Source organism: Muntiacus reevesi, chromosome 8, assembly GCF_963930625.1.
Source record: "Muntiacus reevesi chromosome 8, mMunRee1.1, whole genome shotgun sequence".
Taxonomy (NCBI): domain Eukaryota; kingdom Metazoa; phylum Chordata; class Mammalia; order Artiodactyla; family Cervidae; genus Muntiacus; species Muntiacus reevesi.
The window spans coordinates 73156869-73181254 of record NC_089256.1 but is presented as its reverse complement, the minus strand read 5'-3'; the positions used below and the strand labels follow the sequence as shown (position 1 = coordinate 73181254).

The window sequence follows — 24386 nt, the reverse complement described above, 5'->3', positions numbered from 1 at the left end:
TCATAAATGGATTATTCTTGTCTTAAGAATGAAGCAAAGGGATCAAGTTCACTGGGAAAGTAATAACCACTGGGTCATAATTTAAAAAACAAAGTAATAGTACCAAAATTGTAAGAAACTTTAAAAGGGAGCAATTTTAATCAGCCAAGTCTGATAGTCTAGGAAGAACCATAATTTCAATCAGAAGACTTCAAAAATCTTGTCCATGCTGATTCATTATGTAAACTCAGATATGGCTATTTAAACTCTCTGAATGTCAGTTATTTTCATCTATAAATGGGAAAAAGAATACCTATCTAAGTCACCTCTCAGGCCTTAGAAATGATTAACTGCTTAAGCAGAGCACTATTATCAACATAAAATTATTATTTTTTCTTAAAATGGCAGGAATCTATTGCTAAGTATTTGTGGCAGACTGAAAGGAAAAATGGCCCTGACATTTGGCATTCATTGGAAGGACTTTTGCTGAAGCTGAAGCTCTAAAGCTTTGGCCACCTGATGTGAAGAGCTGACTCACTGGAAAAGACCCTGATGCTGGGAAAGACTGAAGGAGAAGAGGGCCACAGAGGATGAGATGGTTGGATGGCATCACCGACTCAATGGACCTGAGTTTGAACAAAGTATGGGAGACAGTGACGGACAGGGAAGCGCCTGGCGTGCTACAGTCTGACTTGCCAACAGTCGGACATGACTTAGCACCTGAATAACAACAATACATTTATGTATTGAGGTGGAGTCCATCCTCTCTGCTTATCTCTGGGCTTGGCCCCGTGACTTGCTTTGGCCAATGGGATATTACCTAATGTGATACAGCAGAGACTTGAAAAGTTTCTGTGTATTGGGGTAGACTTCTGATTGCTTGCAGAGAACAATTCCATATGAAAAATCAGAACCAGCATATCAGGAGGATGATAAAACAGGTGAAGAAACAGTGCTTTTCAAATGCAAGGAAAAGGATGATTCCAGACAATGCTTGCTAAGCACCGACTACCTCTGATGGCTATATGATGATCACAACCGTAGTCATAAAATACAGCCAAAGCCAACCCGATGTAATGCTCTGTACCATAGGGTGTATGTGTATTATTGAATATCCAAAACAGATCTATGAAATACATGTTTATAATGATCCCGTTGAGCAAATAAGAAATATGAGTTTCAGAGAGTGTGTTCCTATTTTAGAGCTTCCCAGGGGCCTCAGCGGTAAAAGAATCCACCTTCCACTGCAGGAGACACAGGTGCCACCCCTGGGTCAGGAAGATCCCCTGCAGGAGGAAATGGCTACCCACTCCAGTATTCTTGCCTGGGAAATCCCATGGACAGAGGAGCCTGGCGGGTTACAGTCCATGGGGTCACAAAGAGTCAGACATGACTGAACATGCACACACAGCACATTCTTATATTAAAAGTTAGAGCTAAGATCTAAAGCCAAGATTTGTCTGACTTCAAAGTCAGTGTTTGTAATTCTAAAATGAAAACTCTAGATAGAAGGGTGATTACCCACAATGATAAAACCAAAGCTGCTGCTAAATCATGAAGTAGAGTTTAGGAGCACCTTAAGTCAGGGTTGAAGAGAAACCTGCCTTTGGTCCTCCAATTAAACGAGCTTTTTAGCACCCATTAATATTTGCTTATGAATGATTTCAGGGGATAAAGGAGGGATTTTAAGTTGCATATTTATTACACAGGGGAACATACTTTAAGAATCTACAATATAGCAGGATTTAAAACCAGAATTAATGAGACATTTAATATTAGTGTGCTCAATAACACAGCTCTCAATCCATGGAAGAGGAATAAACCTGTGTAATTCTTACAACAATCCAAGAGACTGGTCAGTTTTAACTTTACAAAAAAGGATGGGGTGAGCGTGTGTGCTAAGTTGCTTCAGTCGTGTTTGACTCTTTGAGACCCCATGGACTGTACCCTGCCAGGGTCATCTGTCCATGGGATTCTCCAGGCAGGAATGCTGGAGTGGGTTGCCATGCCCTCCTCCAGGGAATCTTCCCCACCCAGGTATCAAACCCGTGTCTCTTACATCTCCTGCATTGGCAGGCAGATTCTTTACCACTTGAGACAGCTGGGAAGCCCAGGATGAGGTGTACAGACTCATAAGTGCTATTATATCCTACATGTTTGGATACTGGCTAAAACTACCTCTGCTCCTCCTCACCTGAGCTGCTCTCCACAGAGGTTGCTGGCATTAGGCAGGCATTTGTGTTAACATGTCCATCATTTTCATCTTTGTTGTTGACTGAATGTGACAAAATTTGAACACAATTCATTGTTAAAGAATTATAGACTAATAGAATTTGTAGGGATTACTGACATCTTCTAAGATGTGATTTTTTGGAAAAAAAAAACTTAATAATTTATAGCACTGAAATCCTTTTCTCCAGTAGAAAACCTATACAGGATGCCAGTAGATAACCTCAATAAAAACTATGCTTTTAAAAACAGTAAACATTTATTTTTATAACTTTAACTAAGTAATACCTAGTTATAAAGTTAATCAGTGACAACAAAGGGGTTATTTTAGTGAAGGCAAATTTAGAATTTTTGAAAGAAACTGCAAGTCACATATCAGTTTCAATATCTTAGTCATTTTCAGTTTTGTTTTGATTCCAGAGGATAGAGAAAATCTACATTTCCTAAGAAATGTAATTGCATAAATAGCATGACTTGCCATTTCAGCGGAAAATTGATATTGAATGACATTCTGCACATGAATGAAGTAACCTGGAGTACAAATTGAGTGGCTGCCATTTTCTTTTATTTTTAAATTTATTTTATTGATGCATAGGTGATTTTAACTTCCCTGGTGGCTCAGATGGTAAAGAATCGATCTGCAATTCAGGAGACCAGGGTTTGATCCCTGGGTCAGAAAGATCCTCTGGAAAAGAGAATGGCTACCCACTCCAGTATTCTTGCCTGGAGAATTCCATGGACAGAGGAGCCTGGTGGGTTACAGTCCATGGGGTCGCAAAAAGTCGGACATGACTGAGCAACTAACATTTTCACTTTCATAGCTGATTTACAAGGTTGTGTTAATTTCTGATGTAAAGTGATTCAGTTACACATTTATGCACATTCTTTTTCATATTCTGTTCCATTATGGTTTATCACTGGATATTTGTTACAGTTCCCTGTGCTATACAGTAGGGCCCTATTGTTTATGCATTCTATATATAATGGTTTGCATCGGCTAACCCCAAACTCCCAATCTGTCCTTCCCTCACGCCCCCCTGAGAGGCTGTCACTTTCCAGTGTGTTCAAAGTTGGTATACAATATATAGTTTGAAGGGTTTAAAAATCAGTTTATTAAGTATTAATACTAAAGTATATTAAACATTGAGACTTAAGCATGTATGGATCCTCTAAAATTACCTCAAGGTGGGGTTTGAGGACTGATGAAACAGACCCCAGGTGTTTCAATAACTTACCTAATCCCGCATCTCTTCATTGCAGCACAACTAGAATTTGAGACCTTGCTATGGCATTCTCCAGGCAGCAACTGGATTTGTTGTATACGTTAACCCTAAACTAAATTCATTCAACACATGTTTATTTCTGTCTGCTCTATCCCAGGCACAATGCTAAATAACATTAGCGGTAATAATAATAGTATAATACAGTCACCCCCCAGTATCCTCAAGGAACTGGTTCTAGGACCCCCATGGATACCAAAACCTACACGCTGCAACCAGCCTGCCATATCTGTGGGTTTCAGCCTCAAATTTAACTAACACCGTGAATACAGAGAGCTTTCTGTAATACAACAATGGACCTAACACTTTCAAGCTCTTCCACGATAAAACTTAACTATAGTCTCGTGGGCAACACAAATGGAAATCAAATAATGATACAGATACATGCAAAATTATTAACATGAGAGGTTCGAGTAGCTTATCTAATTAGGAGCATCAGGGGAGACAGCCAAGAAATCCAAGTGTGAGCTGAATTCTAAAGGCCATGTGGGAGCTACCCAGTTAGGGGAAAAGAACAAGTATAATATGATGTGACTGAGGAGGCATTGGTTTCCTGGCAGAAACAGTGCCTGCCAAGGCCTGTTACCTGGATGGGGTAGGGCATATGGTTTCCTATAGGAATCATTGGTGCTATGGAGAGAAAAATGAAAAATATATGCAAGAGATGCCATAACAGTAACATCTGTGTTCTATGTACTAATCTCAATGCTTTATAAATACCCACATTTACCTCTCACACTAACTTTACGAGAAAAGTGATATTATCCATATTTATACATGTAAAGGGTTTCCCAGGTGGCTCCGTGGTCAAGAATTCACCTGCCATAAAGGAGACGCAAGAGATGTGGGTTTGATCTCTGGGTTGGGAAGGTCCCCTGGAGTAGGAAATGAAAACCCACTCCAGTATTCTTGCCTGGAAAATTCCATAGAATTTTAGAGGAGTGTGGTAGGCACCAGTCCTTAGGGTCTCAGAGAGTCAAACACGACTGAACACACACACAGAGCACAACAACATACATGTGGAATAAATGGAGGGTAAGCAACACGCCCAGGATAAGAGAGCCCGGAAGTGTCAAAACTAGGACAGACAGAGACAGTGACAGTTTGCATTGCCCTTCTTTGCTGTTGTTGTTCAGTTGCTAAGTTGTGTCTGACTCTTGCAACCTCATGGACTGCAGCACTCCAGGCTTCCCTGTTCCTCACTATCTCCCAGTTTGCTCAAACGCATGTCCATTGAGTGGGTGATGCCATCCAACCATCTCATCCTAGGCTAACCTGCTCCCTCTCTACTAGGAAGTGGTGTCCCCTAGAGAAGCAAATATGACAAGGGTGGCATGCATGCTTCTCACACCCATGCCAGTACTGATACATGACTCCCAAGAGAACTACGAATTTATAAGATAGGTTCTAACCCTAGGAATATTTCATTTATTGGGCTAAAATCTATCATCAATAAGACAGCTTTTCCAACAACATGGATGAACCTAGGGATTACCATACTAAGGGAAGTAAGTCAGAAAGAGAAAGACAAATACCATATGATATAACTTATATGTGGAATCCAAAATATGACACAAATGAACCTATCTACGAAACAGACCCACAGACATAGAGAACAGACCTGTGGTTGCCAAAGCAGGCAGGATCGGGGTGGGGGGGGGGGGTTGGGAGGTTGGGATTAGCAGAGGCAAACTATTATATTTAGGACGGATAAACAACAAGATCCCACTATGCATAGCACAGGGAACTATAATATTTTGTGATAAATCATAATGTAAAGGAATATGTAAAATATATATGTGTGTGTGTGTGTGTGTGTGTGTGTATATAAAAGCTATGACAAGCCTAGACAGCATATTAAAAAGCAGAGACATCATTTTGCCAACAAAGGTCTGTACAGTCAAAACAGTGGTTTTTCCAGTAGTCATGTACAGATGTGAGAGTTGGACCATAAAGAAGGCTGGAGCACCTCAGAATTGATGCTTTCAAACTGTGGTGCTGGAGAAGACTCTTGAGAGTCCCTTGAACAGCAAAGAGATAAACCAGTCAATCCTTAAGGAAATCAACTCTGAATATTCATTGAAGGACTGATGCTGAAGCTGAAGCTCCAATACTTTGGCCACCTGATGTGAAAAGCTGACTCACTGGAACAGACCCTGGTGCTGGGAAAGATTGAAGGCAGGAGGAGAAGTGGGTGACAGAGGATGAGATGGTTGTATGGCATCACTGACTCAATGGACATGAGTTTGAGCAAACTCCAGGAGATGGTGAAGGACAGGGCAGCCTAGTGCTGCAGTCCATGAGGTTGCAGAGTCAGACACAACTCAGCAAGTGAACAACAACAACAAGAGTCACTTTATTGGGGGACAAATGCACTGGCAACCAAAATAAGTGAGTTTCCTTCTTAGATTCTCCCTTAATACTCTTTGTATACTCCCTCAAAGTTAATCAGAACTCTACATAACCATTCAACTGTTTGTTAAATATCTTTCACTCATGTTGGAATTTATGATTCCAGAAGATAGCACCCTTGTCTGTCTTGTTCACTACCATCACCCCAGAGGACAGCACATTCATTTATTCTTAGTGAATGAATAATTATTGTGATTTCGGTCTTTAGCTTCTGGAATGTAGCCTCACTTTCTCTTTTGGATTCTGCTCTATAGTAACCCACTGTTCGGGGTAAGACTAATAACTTTGAGGTGGTGAAGACTGGGCTGATTCAAGCTATGTACACATACTGACAATGAACTAACCCACACTTGTGCCACATGTGGCATGGGGCTCATAGCACAGGCTACCATCCCAGTATAGAAGTTCAATGCACATTATAACATCCTCTTTTCATTCCTCTTGAATGTCCCACTCAGGCATTCACTGTCTCTTACCAGGACCTATATTTATTGAGGAAATGTTATGTACCAGGCACTAGATAGTATATAAATTTAATCCCAAAACAAGTTTGCAATGTTTGTATTTGCATCTAACAGATAAGAAAAAATGAGATTCAGAAAAGTTAAAAAGTTTGTTCAAGGGGAGTAAGGAGAGAAGGGTGGTGTGAACTCAGCTTTATCTGAATCTGAAAGCCATGCTCCTGCAACGCCCATCCCCATCTGTCATTCTAGTGACAGGGCTGTGGAGAAGGTGGGTACACCCTGACTGGCTGGATTTGAATTCCAACTCTGGCATTTACTGTCTGTGAAGCTCGGGCAAGTTGTGTACATTTATCCTTTCAATTAATTCCTCATTTGTAAAATGGATATATTAGCTTGCTCCTCTAATGGGAATTGTTTCAAGGACTAAATGAGTTAGAATATGTTGTATTAAGTACTAAGAACAATGCTTGGCACCTAATAAGCAATCAATGATAGTAATCTTTATTCTTGACTATGGCTGCTGTCATTATTACTGTTACGAACATTATGTTCTATGCTACCCATCACTCCACTGAATTGTCCCCCTTTGGGAGGGAAGAACCAAAAGTGCCTGGAGCAGTATGTCCTCTAATTCTTCCAAATAACCTAAGAAGAAAAGATTTTTTCTTGGTTCAATTTCAGCACACTCAATGAGTCCATTAACTATAGGCAAATAACTCGACCAGAAGCTACCGGGAGAAGACCACTTCCTCACTCTTTAGAGATGGAGACTGGCTGAAAGCTTCACCCACAGGAGTTCAGTAAGTAAGACAAAAATAGAAACTCAGTCAAGCAGGGCTTATATTGCATCCTTCTAGTAGGCAAATCCCATCATGTTATTTTGCTATTTAACTTCTGGTTAAACACATTGGCTCTAGCAGTGTTGTGTAGAAGGGGCCAGGACTGACAGCCTTCCTCCCCTTGTATAAAACAACCCCCCTATATCTCTTCTATATAATGGGTTTTTGCCTAAGCCTATTTGATCTAAGGGTTTTATTGGAAAAATTGAAAAATGAAAACCTTGTAATATCCTTGCCATAGCACTCAATTCCTTCTTGACCTGGCCCTAATCTGTACAGATTCACCTTGTATCACTCTCTCCTCAGAACTATTTTTATCCTAAAACTAACCTATGTAATGCTTCCCTGGTGGTTCAGATGGTAAAGAATCCACCTGCAATGCAGGAGACCCAGGTTCCATCTCTGGGTCAAGAAGATCCCCTGGAGAAGGAAATGGCAACCCACTCTAGTATTCTTGCCTGGAGAATCCCATGGAAAGAGGATCCTGGTGGGCTACAGTCCATAGAATTGCAAAGAGTCGGACACGACTGAGTGACTCACACACACACACACACACACACACACACACACACACATAATAGTTTCCAGAACGTGCTGCATACTTTCTCAGCCTCCATGCCTTGGCACAGGCTGTTTTCTTGTGGTCAGAAACATTTTTGTCTGATTGTCCTCTTGGGCCTAATTATTACCCCTCACTGTCATATTACATTTTATACATAACTGTATAATTTTATGACTTTATTACAAAATGGATTAGCTTTACTTACAAATATTTAGGGCAATGTTGTATTATTGTAAGCTCCCTTCAGGCAAAGAATCACTTTTTCAACTTTGAATTTCTAGTGTCTGTCATAAAACAGGTGTTTAGTAAATGTTTATCAAATAAATTAATTTTAAAAATCACACTAGATGAAATATTAAACAGCCTTCTATATTAACTGAAGACCAAAGGCAATGTGATAGGCAGACTGAACTTAAAAGTTAAAATACTCAGGTTGAAATACTCACTCCATCATTTACATGTTACATTGAACAAGATACTTAATATGCCTAGTTTTCTCATCTCTATAATGAAACTAATAATGGAGTCTGGTGGTTATTGACAGCATTCAGTGAAATCAATATACAGAAAATATTTTAAAGAGTTCTGGCTCATAATAATGACTCCATCAATGTTAGCTACCATTTTTATTATTTCAGGCTGAAATATAAAAAATTGTAACTGAGAGGCACCTTATTTAAGGACTAAATCAGTTTAAAATAACCTTGACTAGAATGATATAATCTCATAATAATCTAATTTTGTTTTTCCCTGCTCAACACCCTTCCTATCCTTTGATCTTAACAGTTACCAGGTTTTTCAAGGATGCCTCCTTTCCACTGTTAGTTGCTCAGTCGTGTCCAACTCTGCGACTCCATGGACTATAGCCCGCCAGGCTCCACTGTCCATGGAATTCTCCAGGCAAGAATACTGGAGTGGGTTGCCATTTCCTTCTCCAAGGGATCTTCCTGACCCAGGGATGAAACCTGGGTCTCCAGCACTGCAGGCACATTTTTTACCATCAGAGCCACCAGGGACCTAATGTGGCTCAAGAGAAACAGAATTGGCACTGGGATGGTGAGGTGACCCAATCTGGGCTTCTGATATTGAGACTTGCACTCTTGCTGAGACTAAGGGCAATGAAGTAATTAGAACATGAGCCTGCAGCTGCTGGTGGAAAGAAAGCAGAGTCCAGAGATGGAGAGAGATATACAATTCCCAACTAATCATGTTACTTCCTAGACCCTGCTGAGCTTTTTTTTTTTTTTTAAATATACACAAAACAATAAATTCTGTTTTCAGCTTCATCCATTCTGAGTGGGGCTTTGGTACTAAAGCCCAACATGTCCTGAATAATGATCATAACCAGTCATTGTTAAGATGAAAGCCTACAATACCAAGTTATTATGTTATCAAGTCCTACATGGACTTCAAGGTATCATTGTAAAGGGACTATTTTACACCAGAAATTTTGATCCAAATGAAGATGGAGATTATTTGCAGGGTGATCAAAGGACCATAGTCTCTTCATACTTGGCCTAGAAAAGTGCTGTTCCGGTTGGTGTGCATGAAGACGTTGATGAGCTTGTAGAAAAAGCAGAATCTGCCACACTCCTGACCATCAGGGATCAGCAGACATATGGAAAAACTGTAACGCTTACCTTCTTTACTTAATCCTCTGATTATTTGACATTTCTGTCTGACAGGGGATTCTCTGATTCTACCAGTTTAGCCATGAATTGTAAAAGATGAACTTTTTAGATAACATCCAGAATTTTATGGGAAGTGTGCTGTTCTAAAAGTGGTTCCTTGTTTGGCCTAATATTGCTAAACACAGAAATAAAGGAACCTCAGTAATAATTAATGTACATCAAAGATGTCATCTGATTATTTTACTTAGGTTTGCACAAGCAATGAACAGTGGTTTATCCATTGAAATTGCAGAGGTTATACGACAAAGGAAATTTACACAAACTAAATTTGTGAATTGACTAAAATAGAATCATCTACCCGGACTGAACTAATTCTGTGCTTCTCAGGAATGTAACATCCAACATGATAAATACAATTAACACTGCTGTCTATTATATATGAGTGTTGTAAAGTAAATCCAGAGGTTTTTTTTTTTCCCCCAGGTTTCTTTTTTTTTCTTTTTTTTTCCACTTATTTTTCTTAGTTGGAGGCTAATTACTTTACAATATTGTAGTGGTTTTTGTCATATATTGACATGAATCAGCCATGGATTTACATGTATTCCCCATCCCTATCCCCCCTCCCACCTCCCTCTCCACCCGATCCCTCTGGGTCTTCCCAGTGCACCAGGCCCGAGCACTTGTCTCATGCATGCAGTCTGGGCTGGTGATCTGTTTCACCCTAGATAATATACATGTTTCGATGATGTTCTCTTGAAACATCCCGCCCTTGCCTTCTCCCACATGAATTCATTTGAATCAGTTCTAATGAGATGGATGAAATGGAGTTCTTATCACAAGAAAAAAATCTTTTTTCTATTTATCTAAGTTTGTATCTATATGAGATGATGAATGTCTATTAAACTTATTGTATAATCTTTTCTTGATATTTGTAAGCCTAATCATTATGCTGTACACCTACTGTATGTCAATTATATCTCAACAAACTTAGAAGAAAAAAAAGCAATAAATAAAAAAAATTATGTGTTTTTCAAAAGAAAAAAGGAAAAAGAAAAGGCAAGTTCTGAAGCTCCACCTAGAAATTCTGCAGCAAGCCCAGTATTTCTGCATTTCTGATGAGCACCCCAAGTGTGCTGAAAGTTCACAGATATTAGCCGTCCACTAAGAGGAACACTGCCCTAGAGGATACAGTTTTGTTTAGATAATTAAAGTACACAAATCCAGCTGGGAACGAATCTCCAGAAAACACTGGAATGCAAAAATTCTCATAATTATTTCAGAAACTGAAAGAACTTCAAAGACTGAGTTTAAGCCCTAATTCTGAAGCAAATATGGGCAAATTTGGAAGTGTCTCAGCTTTAAAACTAAAGAACATAAATATTACACTCAGTTTTTTCTGTATTACTTTCTTCTTTAAAAAAGGACATGGTATAGAATAAAAATAATTTAAAAATTGATTTCAAGGTGATAGTTTTATCAGTCTCATTACAATAATCTATAGTAACTTTCTAGTAGATCTTTGCAAACAATTAACAAAGGCGACCTTTGAGAATTCATCTCGGGGCAGCTATAATGAGCACAATTATAATAATTGGTAAGAAGCTTTTACAACATTCCATAATACACAAAAGACAACATGGCAAAATGAAATTGTTTTCTGAGGACACCACATGAATTTCACAAAGGAAATCTTATGTTGACTATGATGTGTACAGGAGTGATACAACAGTCATTTGCTGCTGGATCATACGCCATGGGAAATAAGAAAACCATTTCCCGATGTATATCCATGTTTGCCTTTGTTAAGGGTCAGTGGTTACAAAATGGTCATGGTCAATGATGTGCCTAAAACAGGGAACTACCCAGACCTTTCAACAGAGGTTCCCCAAGAGAATCAAGCCCACATACTATAAAGCATCCATTATATGCAATGGATTGACTCTCCTGTGCATTGAAATGGTGCTAGCTCTTCACCATCCTGGGGAGAATTAAGGAAATTGTCTCTAAATCATCTTCGGTAGGGTTCAGTTGCCTTGTGAAACCCAGTTTAGAGAGGCTAACTAACATAGCATAGCTATGAAAATATACACTCTGGGATAAACTGCTGTGTACCTTTTTTTCTTCCAAGCAAGGTGGTCTAGCAATAGTAAATAATTCTCTGAGCAACTTAAAATCTCACAAATAGAACCAGAAAAGTGATACTCAGAGTTCTCAAGTCATACTTTGTGCATCAATATACAGCTCTGTGCACAACTGTGTACCGAGATTAATGCTATCAGTGGAACTCAACTGCAGTTCTGCAGACCCACACAACAGAACTTTACGGCATGAATGTCTTGGACTCCATCCACACCCATTAGCTGTTCAACTGCCAAGTGTGCTGCATTATGTGGCGATCCTGTTCAATCCAAGGAAAATACAGTAGTACAACTTCAGCAGAATTGCAAAATAAATTCTTACTTGTTTTTTGCAGGGAGCTTGTGAAAGATTTACACATTTCTAATGGGTTTCTGTGTAGAGACTGATAGTATCTGCTCTTGATTTTTTTGTCAGACCCAGCTAATGAAAAACACGTTCTCCCTTCACTCCTGACTAATAAAAGAACCCAGATGAACTGGGCACATTGGTAGGATGAAAGACTACATTTCCCAGCTTCCCTTGCACCGAGGTAGCCAAGGAAAGCAGAAGTAAATAAAAATGTTGTATGTAAGTAGAAAGAATTTCATTGAAGGGGCTATATTCTGTATCCTCTTCTCCCACCAACTCTCTCCCCATCCTACCCACCTATTTTTTGCCTGCCAAAGAATGTGATCAATGGAAATCCAACAACCAACTTGTGTCATGGAACTGACCTTAAGTGTGGAAGCTATGTGTCAGAATGGTGGAACAGAAAGATAAAAACACCCTCCTACTCTGTCACATGGCTGCTACACATTTCTGGGCTGTCGACTCTAAACTCATTTAACATGTGACGGTATAACACTTTCATCATGCTTAAGTCTCTGTTCATTTTCTTTTACAAGTGGCAGAAACTAAACCTTATTAATATAATCTATATGCATTTTTCTTATTCAGTAAAGGCCAGGTGAATTAAAAAACTAATTGGGATGAACTATTTGAGATGGTTTCCAAGCTCTAAAATTTGAATAATGCATATAAGACAAATAAAAGGAAGGAGTACTTTAAGTGGTTCTAAACACATGGGAACAAAATTTTTCACCTGTTAAAATGCATATAATTTTAAAACCGCATATAACATAAAGAGGAATTCAGATTAAAAAATGACTAAGGAAAGGAAGTCATAAATGTATAGTATAAATGAAAAGTACTAAAATTAGTATCATGGTTAATAGCATAGAATATAATGTATACTTATCAAAGGTGACAAACAGAACCAAAGAAGATATGGCTTGAAATCTGACTTATGGACAAACTGTGTGTATTCTTATTTGTATACTGGTTCTTGATATCTTTGTGTGACCTATTCATTCTACATCTCTTTACACTAAGTAATCCACTTCTGGGACAAAAGGAAGACTGTGGTCTTTTAGCGTTTATGTATAGCTGACAGACATCTTTAGAAAAATTTCCAAGACAATAGAAAATTATTGACATGCTTTTGATGTCCAGTGAGACTTTCAAGTCTGATCTTTGCTCTGTACTCTAGAAAAGGCATTAAAATATTTTAAATAGGCCTAGCAAAAGGGATTGAAAGCATAAGATTGTATTTAAAATAAAGTCTATTTCTTAGATTGCTTTTGATTATCCAGGCAGAAATTTTATTTCAGTGTTGCCCAATAATAATAAGTATTTGTGCATATGGTGAATATTTGGTCCATAATATTTTGGAGAAGAAAATATTCATGTTATACATCCTACTAGGATTTTAGAGCCATCTAAACTCTTGCCTATTCGGTGTTAGGTGGACTTTGGGGAAAACCGTTGAGACCCACCTCTTCAGTGTAATCTCAGTATTATTCTCTTAATACCTTCAAATCCTTGTTTTGTCTTCATATGCAAATGTCCTCGGTTGTGTTTATGTAAATTATTGGCACACAATATTCTTCACTCTGCCTTAGATAAGGCAGTGTGTACGTAGCTAATTAGAATGATTTACCCATGGTCATCTCAGTCAGTTGCTGAATACTCTTAATGTTAAGCAAAAGTGGGAAAGGTCTTAGACGTCTAAAAAAGATTCTATTTCCAAAAAGTGATTTTTCTCTATCACTAACTTCTTAAGACAAAAATATAAAACAACTTTGAGATAGCAAGATAAAGATACATTACCCCTGTGACATCCATAACCTTGATGGCTGCCAGCTGGCCCGTTTTGACATGACGACCCTGTAAAAAAAATTTTAAACAATTCAGTTCTGATAAGCAATATTAGCATTAGGCTTCAACTGTAACAAACAATTATGTGGATCAATGTTACAGAGTGCCAATGAGGAAGACAGATAGATAGACAGACAGAGAAATCTTAAATGCTTTGTAAATCAACCTCTATTTAATATTTATTTTGTAACACATGTCCATCACTTTGTCTTTTGAGTTTGTTTTAGCAGCTTTTGTCAAGTTTAATAAAAGAGACAATGTCAAATAATGAGGTTCTACCTCCTCTCCAAGGTGTTAGGCAGGGGCTGGAGTTGGAGGAGGGGTGTACATGGAATATCTGGGTGGAGCAGATGCAAGCATCTCCTCTATCAGCAAGCCCTTGGTATGTGAAGAAATGCTAGTTTCCTTGATTATTAAAATCTCTTGTATTGTGACAGTCTCAAATGGATATGACTCTGCTGGAGTTCACTTGAGACTGCAAATTTATCTTCATCTTAAAAGGGGACCTAAAGCAAAATAGAGAGCAATCAATCTGAATTTGTGATCAAAGAGACACTATTGAGCCCAAGGAACTGCTTCCCCAGAGTGGGTATCTCTGGTCTTTTTAACTACAGGAAGCATCAAGCACTTGAAATGGGAAGACAACAGGGTGTGGAGAGGAGGATATCCTCAAAGTGAAGCTTTATCTGCATGAGAAACATAAAGTCTATAACTGACTTTCAGAGAGGGGCAAAGCTGGTCAGTGTCATCATTTCTAAATGCATTCTTTAGGTGGCTTTTAAAATACATTGTACCTGCCACTGTTATCTGGCAGTATAATATACCTTCCAAGACAAATTCCTTTCACCTGAGGCAAATCCCTTTCACCTTCTAGGTCTCGGTTTCCTCATCTGAAAAATGTAAATAATGACAGTACCTAACTCTTAGCAGTGCAAGGAGGATTAAATGCGATAGTAATTGTAAAGTGCTTGGCAGGGCCTGGCACAGAAGAGCTGTGAGAAGACGCTGGCTGTAGTTGTTTATGGCCCCTCTTGGGATTCCTTCTGAGTGCTGTCTTCCCTTTGAGGTTATACGTTTCACGAAGGCAAGTGCGTGCCTCATCATTGCAGCCTGGCGCCTGGAGCAGCAGGTGCCCAACCCACAGACGGGGTGGCACGTTTCTGGATGAAGAGCAGCAGTTAGTGAGGGCATATCCACCTGAAGCTGGAGGAGGCAGGTTTGGAGCTGCCTGTCACTTCTCTCCTCATCCGTCCCAGCTCTGCGTATGCATCTGCCTGATTCTAACAGTGGTTCCTTCACCTTTCAACCCCCGTTCTGTTTCCTGTCTTTCCTCCTCATTCCGGAAAAAGCACAAATAAGAAGACTTTAAATCAGTAATCCAATATGGTCACAGACGTATGTCAATTTTCAATAAACTGAGGGAGGGGGTGGAAGGGTCACCACACTAAGAGTCCTGGATCAGAATTCCAGAGGCCTGGTTCTGCCCATGACCAGCTGGTTCATCAGAAGCAAGTTCTAATCATCCATCTGGGCCCTGGTTTCTCCATCTGCAAACTGCGCTCTGTGGCCAGAGATGGGGGGCGGTAGGGGGGAAGGTATCATTCCTAACACCCCAAGGAAATTTAGGAAAATTAGTTGGAAATTTAGTTTTCACAGTGACTGAGTGGAGGAGAATAGTACTGTGCTATTCAGAGCCGAGGGGCCAGCAACGCTGACCTGCTGCAGAGCTGGAGGGCAATCTCATCCAAAGGAGAAGTAGCAACAGCAACCTCTGTTGATAAACACTGTATGGCCTCCAGGGTTGTCCTGGTCCCAGTAAGTCTGTGATGCTGTAATGGTGACCTTAACAAAGAAATCAGCTGCTTCTCTTTGGGAATAGAAAGTCTTTAAAGTAAGGGTCATTAAACAATGAGTATTTCTCTAATATAGCACTAAAGAAGGGTAGGATCACTGCAGACAGAGGGTCTGGCTGATAACACATAGCTGAAATTTCACCCTGAAATTCTTTTAATGGTGCCATGCAGCCAGGGAACGGGATGTTTGGGTATGTCTTCTGGGGACCTCTAAGAAGTGACCCCTGCCTGGCTCGCCACTGGCGGGCTCCCGCCTGCTCTTACTTTGTGGTCCTTAACAAAAAACTCGCAGCAGTGGCCACAGGACTGGAAAAGGTCATTTTCATTCCAATCCCAAAGAAAGGCAATGCCAAAGAAAGTTGAAACTACCGCACAATTGCACTCATCTCACACGCTAGCAAATTAATGCTCAAAATTCTCCAAGCCAGGTTTCAAAAGTACATGAACCGTGAACTTCCAGATGTTCAAGCTGGATTTAGAAAAGTCAGAGGAACCAGAGATCAAATTGCCAACATTCACTAGATCATCGAAAAAGCAAGAGAGTTCCAGAAAAACATCTATTTCTGCTTTACTGACTATGCCAAAGACTGTGTGGATCACAAGAAACTGTGGAAAATTCTGAAAGAGATGGGAATACCAGACCACCTGACCTGCCTCTTGAGAAACCTGTACGCAGGTCAGGAAGCAACAGTTAGAACTGGACATGGAACAACAGACTGGTTTCAAATAGGGAAAGGAGTATTTCAAGGCTGTATATTGTCACCCTGTTTATTTAACTTATATGCAGAGTACATTATGAGAAATACTGGGCTGGATGAAGCTCAAGTTGGAATCATGATAGCTGGGAGAAATATCAATAACCTCAGATATGCAGATGACACCACCCTTATGGCAGAAAGCGAAGAAAAACTAAAGAGTCTCTTGATGAAAGTGAAAGAGGAGAGTGAAAACGTTGGCTTAAAGCTCAACATTCAGAAAACTAAGATCATGGCATCTGGTCCCATCACTTTATAGCAAATAGATGGGAAAACAGTGGAAACAGTGAGAGACTTTATTTTCGGGGGCTCCAAAATCACTGCAGATGGTGATTGCAGTCATGAAATTAAAAGACACTTGCTCACTGGAAGAAAAGCTATGACCAACCTAGACAGCATATTAAAAAGCAGAGATATTACTTTACCAACAAAGGTCTGTCTAGTGAAAGTTACGGTTTTTCCAGTAGTCATGTACAGACGTGAGAGTTGGACTATAAAAAAAGCTGAGTGCTAAAGAATTGATGCTTTTGAACTCTGGTGTTGGAGAAGACCCTTCAGAGTCCCTTGGACTGCAGGGAGATCCAACTAGTGCATCCTAAAGGAAATCAGTTCTGAATATTCATTGGAAGGACTGATGCTGAAGCTCAAATACTTTGGCCACCTGATGCCAAGAACCTACTCATTTGAAAAGACCCTGATGCTGGGAAAGATTGAAGGCGGGAGGAGAAGGGGACAACAGAGGATGAGACGGTTGGATGGTATCACTGACACCATAGATTTGAGTTTGAGTAGGTTCTGGGAGTTGGTGATGGACAGGGAAGCCTGGCATGCTGCAGTCCACGGGGTCGCAAAGACACGATTGAGCAACTGAACTGACTGACTGATAATCTAACACTAGAAAAGAAAACTTACTTTTCCTTCATTTAAAATCTCCCTTCCAAGTTGAAATAACTGTTCTCATGAGTCTGACAGACGACCAAATAATACACCTTGGGGATGGCAGTTTGGGTTTAAATGAGATCCTAGAGGTGGAACAATTAGCAGTCTCAGTTCAGTGCCAGCAAGGGTCCATGCTCTGGAACAGGAAGGCAGCTGAGCTGTCAACCTTTGATGAAGGGGCCACCAAGAAGGCTGCCCAGCACGAGTTGCCTTTTACATCACTGGGGAATGCCAAACTAAATTAGGATCCAGATGAAGGCAGGCTTTGAGGGGACGGCTAGGAATCAGCTGACCTATAAGATCACTAGACACCTGAGGCACATCAGCATTAAGACAGCGTTCAAAGAGGCGACTTCATAAAGTCACAAATAAATTGAATAGGAAAAGCCCTTGAGGGGCCTAATCTAATCCTTCTTTTAGAGATCAGGCCAAAATCTCACAACTAATGAAGACCTAAACCCAGGATGCTTTTTCATCTGTTCCACTTTTGCTTTCCAGTTCCTGAATGTGAAATTTTATCACTAAAATTTAAACATAATTTTTTAAACCAACCTTTTCATATTTTATTTAATTTGAATTAAACATGAACCATTTGTTCCTGTTTCATGTAGGATTCATTTTTTTTTTTTTTTTTTGAGAGCAGGGAAACAGTGAGGATGTTATTATTAAAAAAAATGTGTGAAGTGAAAATTCAATACTACTAATTTTAACTTATTCCCAATTACAAGAGAAATTAAAAATATAGACTCTATTTAATTTGGATCTAAAGTACATATTCAGCCAAGGAGTAAAAATTAAATTCTGGGGGAAAAGAAACTTTAAAGGAGACAAAGAATTAAAATTTTTTATCCACGAAAATTGGGGGGAAATACCCCATTAAATTGCAATTGCTGAGTCATCTCTTAATGAAAGATGAAGAGGTTTTTTTCCTACTGACATAACCAACAATAACAAAAACAACAGACTAAATCTGGAAAAACAAAATTGGTATTCCACTAGGACCCAAAGCCTCAATCATGTCCTGAAACATAAAAAGCCCTTTGAAAGACAGGAGGAAAAAAAACATCAAATCAAGTCAGGGAGAGCAGAGGCCACGGGGTCACTCAGCTGGCATGAATCTGCGTCCCCCCAGAACAGTTTCTCTGTCGAGTTTATGATTAACCTCTCTATCCAAAACTTTATTCCCTTTCTAGTTCCACACCTAGTTCCCCTTGAAACTGACAAGTATCATAGAAAAGGGGGGACTGGAACTGAGCAGGACCCTGCGGGGCCCTCCTGGGTACAAAGCCCCTTGGTGTCTCCCTTATCTGGTTTGTGGACAAAGACTTCAGTCTCCTTAGGTCTTCCCTGAGTTTCAAAGAGCAGAGTCAAGAAGTTAATGATTCAGACAAGAGTCACTTGGCACCCAGTTCCCTCCCAAAGGGGTACAGATAACAATCGGATGTGTATCTTTGAATTATTCTGCAGAAACTAAGATACCCACCCAGGTAGAGGATCGTGACTACATGCTGACCACAAGCATGCAGACCCCAGACTGGGAGGAACCAGAAGGTTGAGTTCCAGAAACACCATCCTGTTCAGTTCAGTTCAGTCGCTCAGTCGTGTCTGACTCTTTGCGACCCCATGAATCACAGCACGCCAGGCCTCCCTGTCCATCACCAACTCCTGGAGTCTACTCAAATCCATGTCCATCGAGTCGGTGATGCCATCCAACCATCTCATCCTCTGTCATCCCCTTCTCCTGCCCCCAATTCGTCCCAGCATCAGGGTCTTTTCAAATGAGTCAACTCTTCGCATGATGTGGCCAAAGTATTGGAGTTTCCGCTTCAGCATCCGTCCTTCCAATGAACACCCAGGACTGATCTCCTTTAGGATGGACTGGCTGGATCTCCTTGCAGTCCAAGGGACCCTGTTCCCTCACCATAAACCCATCAGAAGAAGGTCCATGAGCTGATCAAGGATCCTTATGACCTTCTCCCTTAATACTGTCTTTAAGAACACTTGCTTGAATGCCATTAGGGAGTTTGGGGTTTTTGAGCATGAGCCACCCATTCTACTTGCTAGGTCCCTGAAAGAAATAAAATTTCTTTGGAGAGAAATCTGCTCCAGACTCTCGGCACTTACGCTTGTCTGGCCTCACTGTGCCTCAGGCACATGAACTTGGACTGCACAAGAGGTGGGAGCACACCATGCAGGTGCTTAGACAGACTTACAAACCCATTCTGCTTCCCCTTCTTTTTACCCTTCTACCTCACACTTGAGGAGTACAGTACCTTCAAGGATTATAGTACCTTCAGCTCTCTAGATCCACAGGTTCCACATTCACATATACATTCAACTCAAGTCAAACAGAAAATACTTGGGAAAAATTTCTGGGACGTTCCAAGAAGAAAAACTTGAGTTTATCTGCATGCCAGCTACTATCTACATGGTATTTATCACTATTTACATAGCATTCACATTGTACTAGGCATTATAAGTAATTTAGAGTTTATTTATACTATACTGGAAAAAGGACATAAGTAATATGCAAATACTGTGCTATCTTATGTAAAGGACTTGGGCATCCACAGATTGTGGGACCCAAGCAGGATCCTGGAATCAATACATAGCCCAATCCCCATCCCACCATAGATATGGAGGGACTACGTTGCCCCTTTACCTACTCCCTAAAATAAATACAAGAGGGAAACAATGGTTGTGTCCAAAATAGCCATGCAAGCCTGGTCTCTTCCATTGCTGTTATTTTCTAAGGAACAGTAAGATGGCTTAAAACTGCTGGCTCGAGGCAAGCCTGGAAGAGAGTCCTTTCATTTCTAGGTCACTGAAATACATTTGTTTCTAACACAGCACAGGAGAAAACCAAGGCTGAGGGAAATGCAGAAATTCTGCCCACCATCTCCATTCCTCCTTGGACTCACACAGGTAGAGTACTTTTAGTTCTTTGTGTTTAGCTTAGATTTGATCTTGCCTTTATTGAGGAAGACTTCTTCAATTTCCTAACTTCAAGCAAGTGCCCTTACCTTTGTGTTTTCATAGCATCCTACACTAACCTACCAATTGTAATCCAATACTGTAATTTTCAAAATGTGCACCATAAGAACCATGAAAATAAATGAAATAGAAAAAAACAAAACAAAGCAAAATGCAGTGTAGAGCATGTAGTAACTGCAGCTGTTGTTTCACAGATCAAATGTTACAGTTACACTGATCACCTGTCTATCAGTGATATTGTAAAACGCAACCCAGATTCTCCTTTTAAGACTAAAGTAGCTGACAGCTCTCAGCCAAGGCCCTCTTGGATCTGCCAGAAGCCCAAGGTCATGCTCCCTCCTGGAGACAGCCAACTCCAGGGGCTGGCTGATGCAGAAGTATAAAGACTCAGGGCTTTAAAGTTGGGCAATTCTGAAGAGCCTGCTCAGCCCCTGACCTCTCCTTGAGATGGCTGAGGTCTGTCTTGAGACGTGCGCGCATGCTAGGTCGCTTCAGTCGTGTCCAACTCTTTGTGACCTTATGAACCTTAGCCTGCCAGGCTCCTCTGTCCATGGGATTCTCCAGGCAAGAATCCTGGAGTGGGTTGCCATTCCCTCCTCCAGCGCATGAGACTGCATTGCAGTTAAACTCCTTCCTCTGCACAATACTGTGCGTGCTGCTTGGTCACTCAGTCAAGTGATTGAGTCATTCAGTCACTCAGTGTCCAACTCTTTGTGACTCCATGGACTATAGCCTTCCAGGCTCCCCTGTCCATGGGATTTTCCCAGCAAGAATACCGGAGTGGGTTGCCATTTCTTCCTTCAAGGGATCTTTCCGATCCAGGAATCGAAACTGTGTCTCTTAAGTCTCCAGCATTGCAGGTAGTCTTTTAACATTCTGCACAATGCCAGTTTTTTTTTCCCCCTACAGGTGTAGATCCTAAGAACACTCTCTAGTGTAATACCTACATACATATATCTCCATCTCAGGATCTGTTCCCTGGGAAACTCTATCTAAGACAACTGGTACCAGGAAGGGCCTGAGGAGACAAGCTCTCAGAGTAGCTGTCAGTAAGACTCCCATCACTGGTGGCAGGTGACTCATTGATAGTCCCTGGCACATTGCATCAGCGTCGCTGTGAACACATTCACTGGTGGGGAACTGGAGTAGGTTACAGGTGCCAGGGAACACACCAGTGAGCCCAGTATTTCAGACTTCTGAGATGTCCTTAGGAAACAGTAGTTTAAAAAAGTAGAATCAGATGGCTTTTGCAGAGAATCACTGATGTACTAGAGAAAGACAGTGAAGACAGTGAAAACCAGAGGTGACTGATCATCAACTGAAGGTAACATGTGAAAATCATAAGGGAGGTCAGAGTAAATTCCAAGGTCTGTGCAATATCTTTAATCAAGATGGGACCATCTCTTCTGAAGAAGCAGAGGGCTCCAGGGATGAGGGGTTTCAAGCATCCAAGTGCATCAACTTGAATGTCTCTATTCCAAGTTTCAGAGCTCATTTCTTCTTAATCAGGCTTGAACTAACGATTCAACTTTTGCTAATAATAATAATTCCTGAATCTTGTCCTCACCTTTTTCTATGCTCAGGCTGCAAAAGATAAGAATCTTTTTATATTCTACCCATTTTGAAAGAGGGAGCTAAATGGACAATAGCAGCAGTCAAGCTTGAGAAAGGCATGTTGAGCAGGAGCTTGGACCTCTCAAGAATGGGTGGTATAAAAAAAATAAAATTAAATAATTTTTAAAAATTAAAAAAAAAAAGAAAAGAATGGGTGGTAGACGAAGGATATGTGAGCATCAGGTGCAGCTGTTAGACAATATGTAATGGCGGGGGCTTCTTCTTACAACTTGGCTTAGGAAAAGAGACCAGCCAGAATTCTAGTGGAGCTGTTTCCAGAACTTATTCTACAAAGCAGGTTGATGTAAGCATCATAAGTAACTGACTGTAGTGGATACTGTGGGCTACTACCCAGACTCCTTTTTCAGGACTGCTACACTCTGTGTCCTCCAGGAATTGCCCGTAGTTAAAGAGAGCATTTGGACCCAAGGTCATGCCCCTTATCTGGAGGAAAAAAACATTCAGTGATTAGCTGATGTAGGAATACAAAAGCCTACATCATTTATGTCAAAGTGGAAATCTCTGAAGGGCCATCTCAGCTCCAGAGCTCCTTTTATGGTGACTGCCTGGGGCTTTGACATGGACAGCAATTCCTTCCTCTGCCCAAATCTGTCTTCACTCTCTTGGAGGTGTTGATCCTGACAGCACCTCCCAAAACACTTCCCACAAGCAAATATCTATCCTCAGAATTTGTTTCCTAGGGAACTTAACCAAAGTATCTATCTATCTACCTACCTACCTACTAACTTACCTATCTGTATTCTCAATATTAATGTAACATAATAATTTTTACTCAATCTGGGGTGAAAGATTTTAGAAAAACTCTGACCTAAATGGTGAATAGAATAAACCAGGGACTTTACTCAAGCATTGGGAGTTATAGTCCAGATAACAAGAACAGCATGTTCAAAGGTCCTGTGGTGTAGCGATTTGAGCATTCGAGTAACTGATGGCAGGCCAGTATGAATACATATGTCTCATGGGTACATACAGGGTCTCATGGGCCATTTCAAGAAGTTCTACCTTCATCCTAAGACTGATGGGCAGTCACTTTAGGGTTTGAAGCAAGGTTGTAGGGTCATCAAGTTTGCCTTTCGAAAAAAACTTCTCTGGAGGTAGGGCAGGGAACAGGGGAAACTAGAAAAGATGTTGGAACAGTAACACAGTATTGCTTAGCAATTCATTTGCAAGATAATGGCAACTTGGACTAGGATGGAAGTAATGGAGAAGATGAGAGGTAGAGAGAGAGTCCAGAGATATTCAGGAGGTCAAGTCAACAAGATTTGAGAACAGATGGGATATATATTCACCCCCATGTTTTCCAGAGTGTTTGACACAGCAGGGATTCAGTAAACATTTGCGAAATAACAGACTGAACGAAGTAGTGACATCTGAGGGTTATATTCAGGTTCCTGGGCAATACCGTCCCTATGACCATATCAGTTTCTTCCATTCTCCACTCCTGAGCCCTGTGTCAACACACACACACTTTTTTATCCAGCCACAAAGTGTATAAGAGCAGATGAGGCAGGGTTGTGAGCAGGAATTACAACCATTTCACCCATAAATAAATTAGAAGATGATTTTAGTGGATGAAGTTCCTTTAAACTCTTATAGAGAGGCCAATTTACTTCCCCTCTGCAGAGATCACAGAGAAACCAGAAATTGGTTTTAGCTTTCCTTCTGAGAGTGAAGCTGAACACCGATTTTCCACTCACCATTAAGATTAAAGCATAGCTAAGATACCTATCTGAATATCTTCAGGAATGCAACCCTTCTTTGATACATGTCTTGAGGCAAAAAGGTAGATAAGACAAGTTTATGAAAAGACTTTGTAAATCCTTATGATCAAGGAACAAGAATGTTCACAGAATATGCTTGGCATGGTGTCTGCTCCTACCGTTTCCCCAGGTTACTGGGGCCTCTATTTATCCTTGACCTGCACATGCCATTCATCTGAGACTTAAAAATTCTTCCTGACCACATGAGCAGAGCCCTCGCTGCTCCCAGACTGTGGCAAAGATGAAGCAAGGTAACGATACAGGACAATTCCCAAGCAACAGCTCTCTATCTCAGCACCGCTCACAGTGAATTCCTTTGCTTGGCACCTCCACGAAGCAGAAAATGGATTGTTTTCAAGACTGTTCAGGGCTGGGCCAACTGAGAATTGAGGCTTGCTCACAGAAACAGGGCAGGGAAGAAAAGCCCGTGTCTCATTTTTCTTTTTAGAAACTAGCATTCCTGTCTTCCTGGCTGCCAGTTTGGCTTAGTTTATAAAAATCAAAATGGATGATTAAAGGGAAAAAAAACCAAAGCTACGATTTTTAGCAGACAATAGTTAATATATGCAGATTCCATGGCAGGAAGCCTGATGCCTGTACCCAGGAAAGGCGTGCACAGCTGAAGGGACAGCAGAGAGGAGCAGACAGGCTGTGGGGTGATGCGAGCTCAAAAAAGGAGCAGAACCAGTCTCTTGGCCATGGCCTTAAGCCAAGAGCAC

At 40.7% G+C, this 24386-nt stretch overlaps 1 protein-coding gene across 2 annotated transcripts in view; it reads right to left on the bottom strand.

Annotated features, from left to right (window-relative positions):
* TNIK (TRAF2 and NCK interacting kinase) overlaps window positions 1–24386 on the bottom strand; it is a 391768-nt gene that overhangs the window by 151302 nt on the left and 216080 nt on the right. For both annotated transcript variants that reach the window (XM_065943139.1, XM_065943140.1), the window contains exon 3: window positions 13684–13740. In XM_065943139.1, the coding sequence (XP_065799211.1) occupies window positions 13684–13740 (57 nt within the window). The remainder of the gene's footprint in view (window positions 1–13683; window positions 13741–24386) is intronic.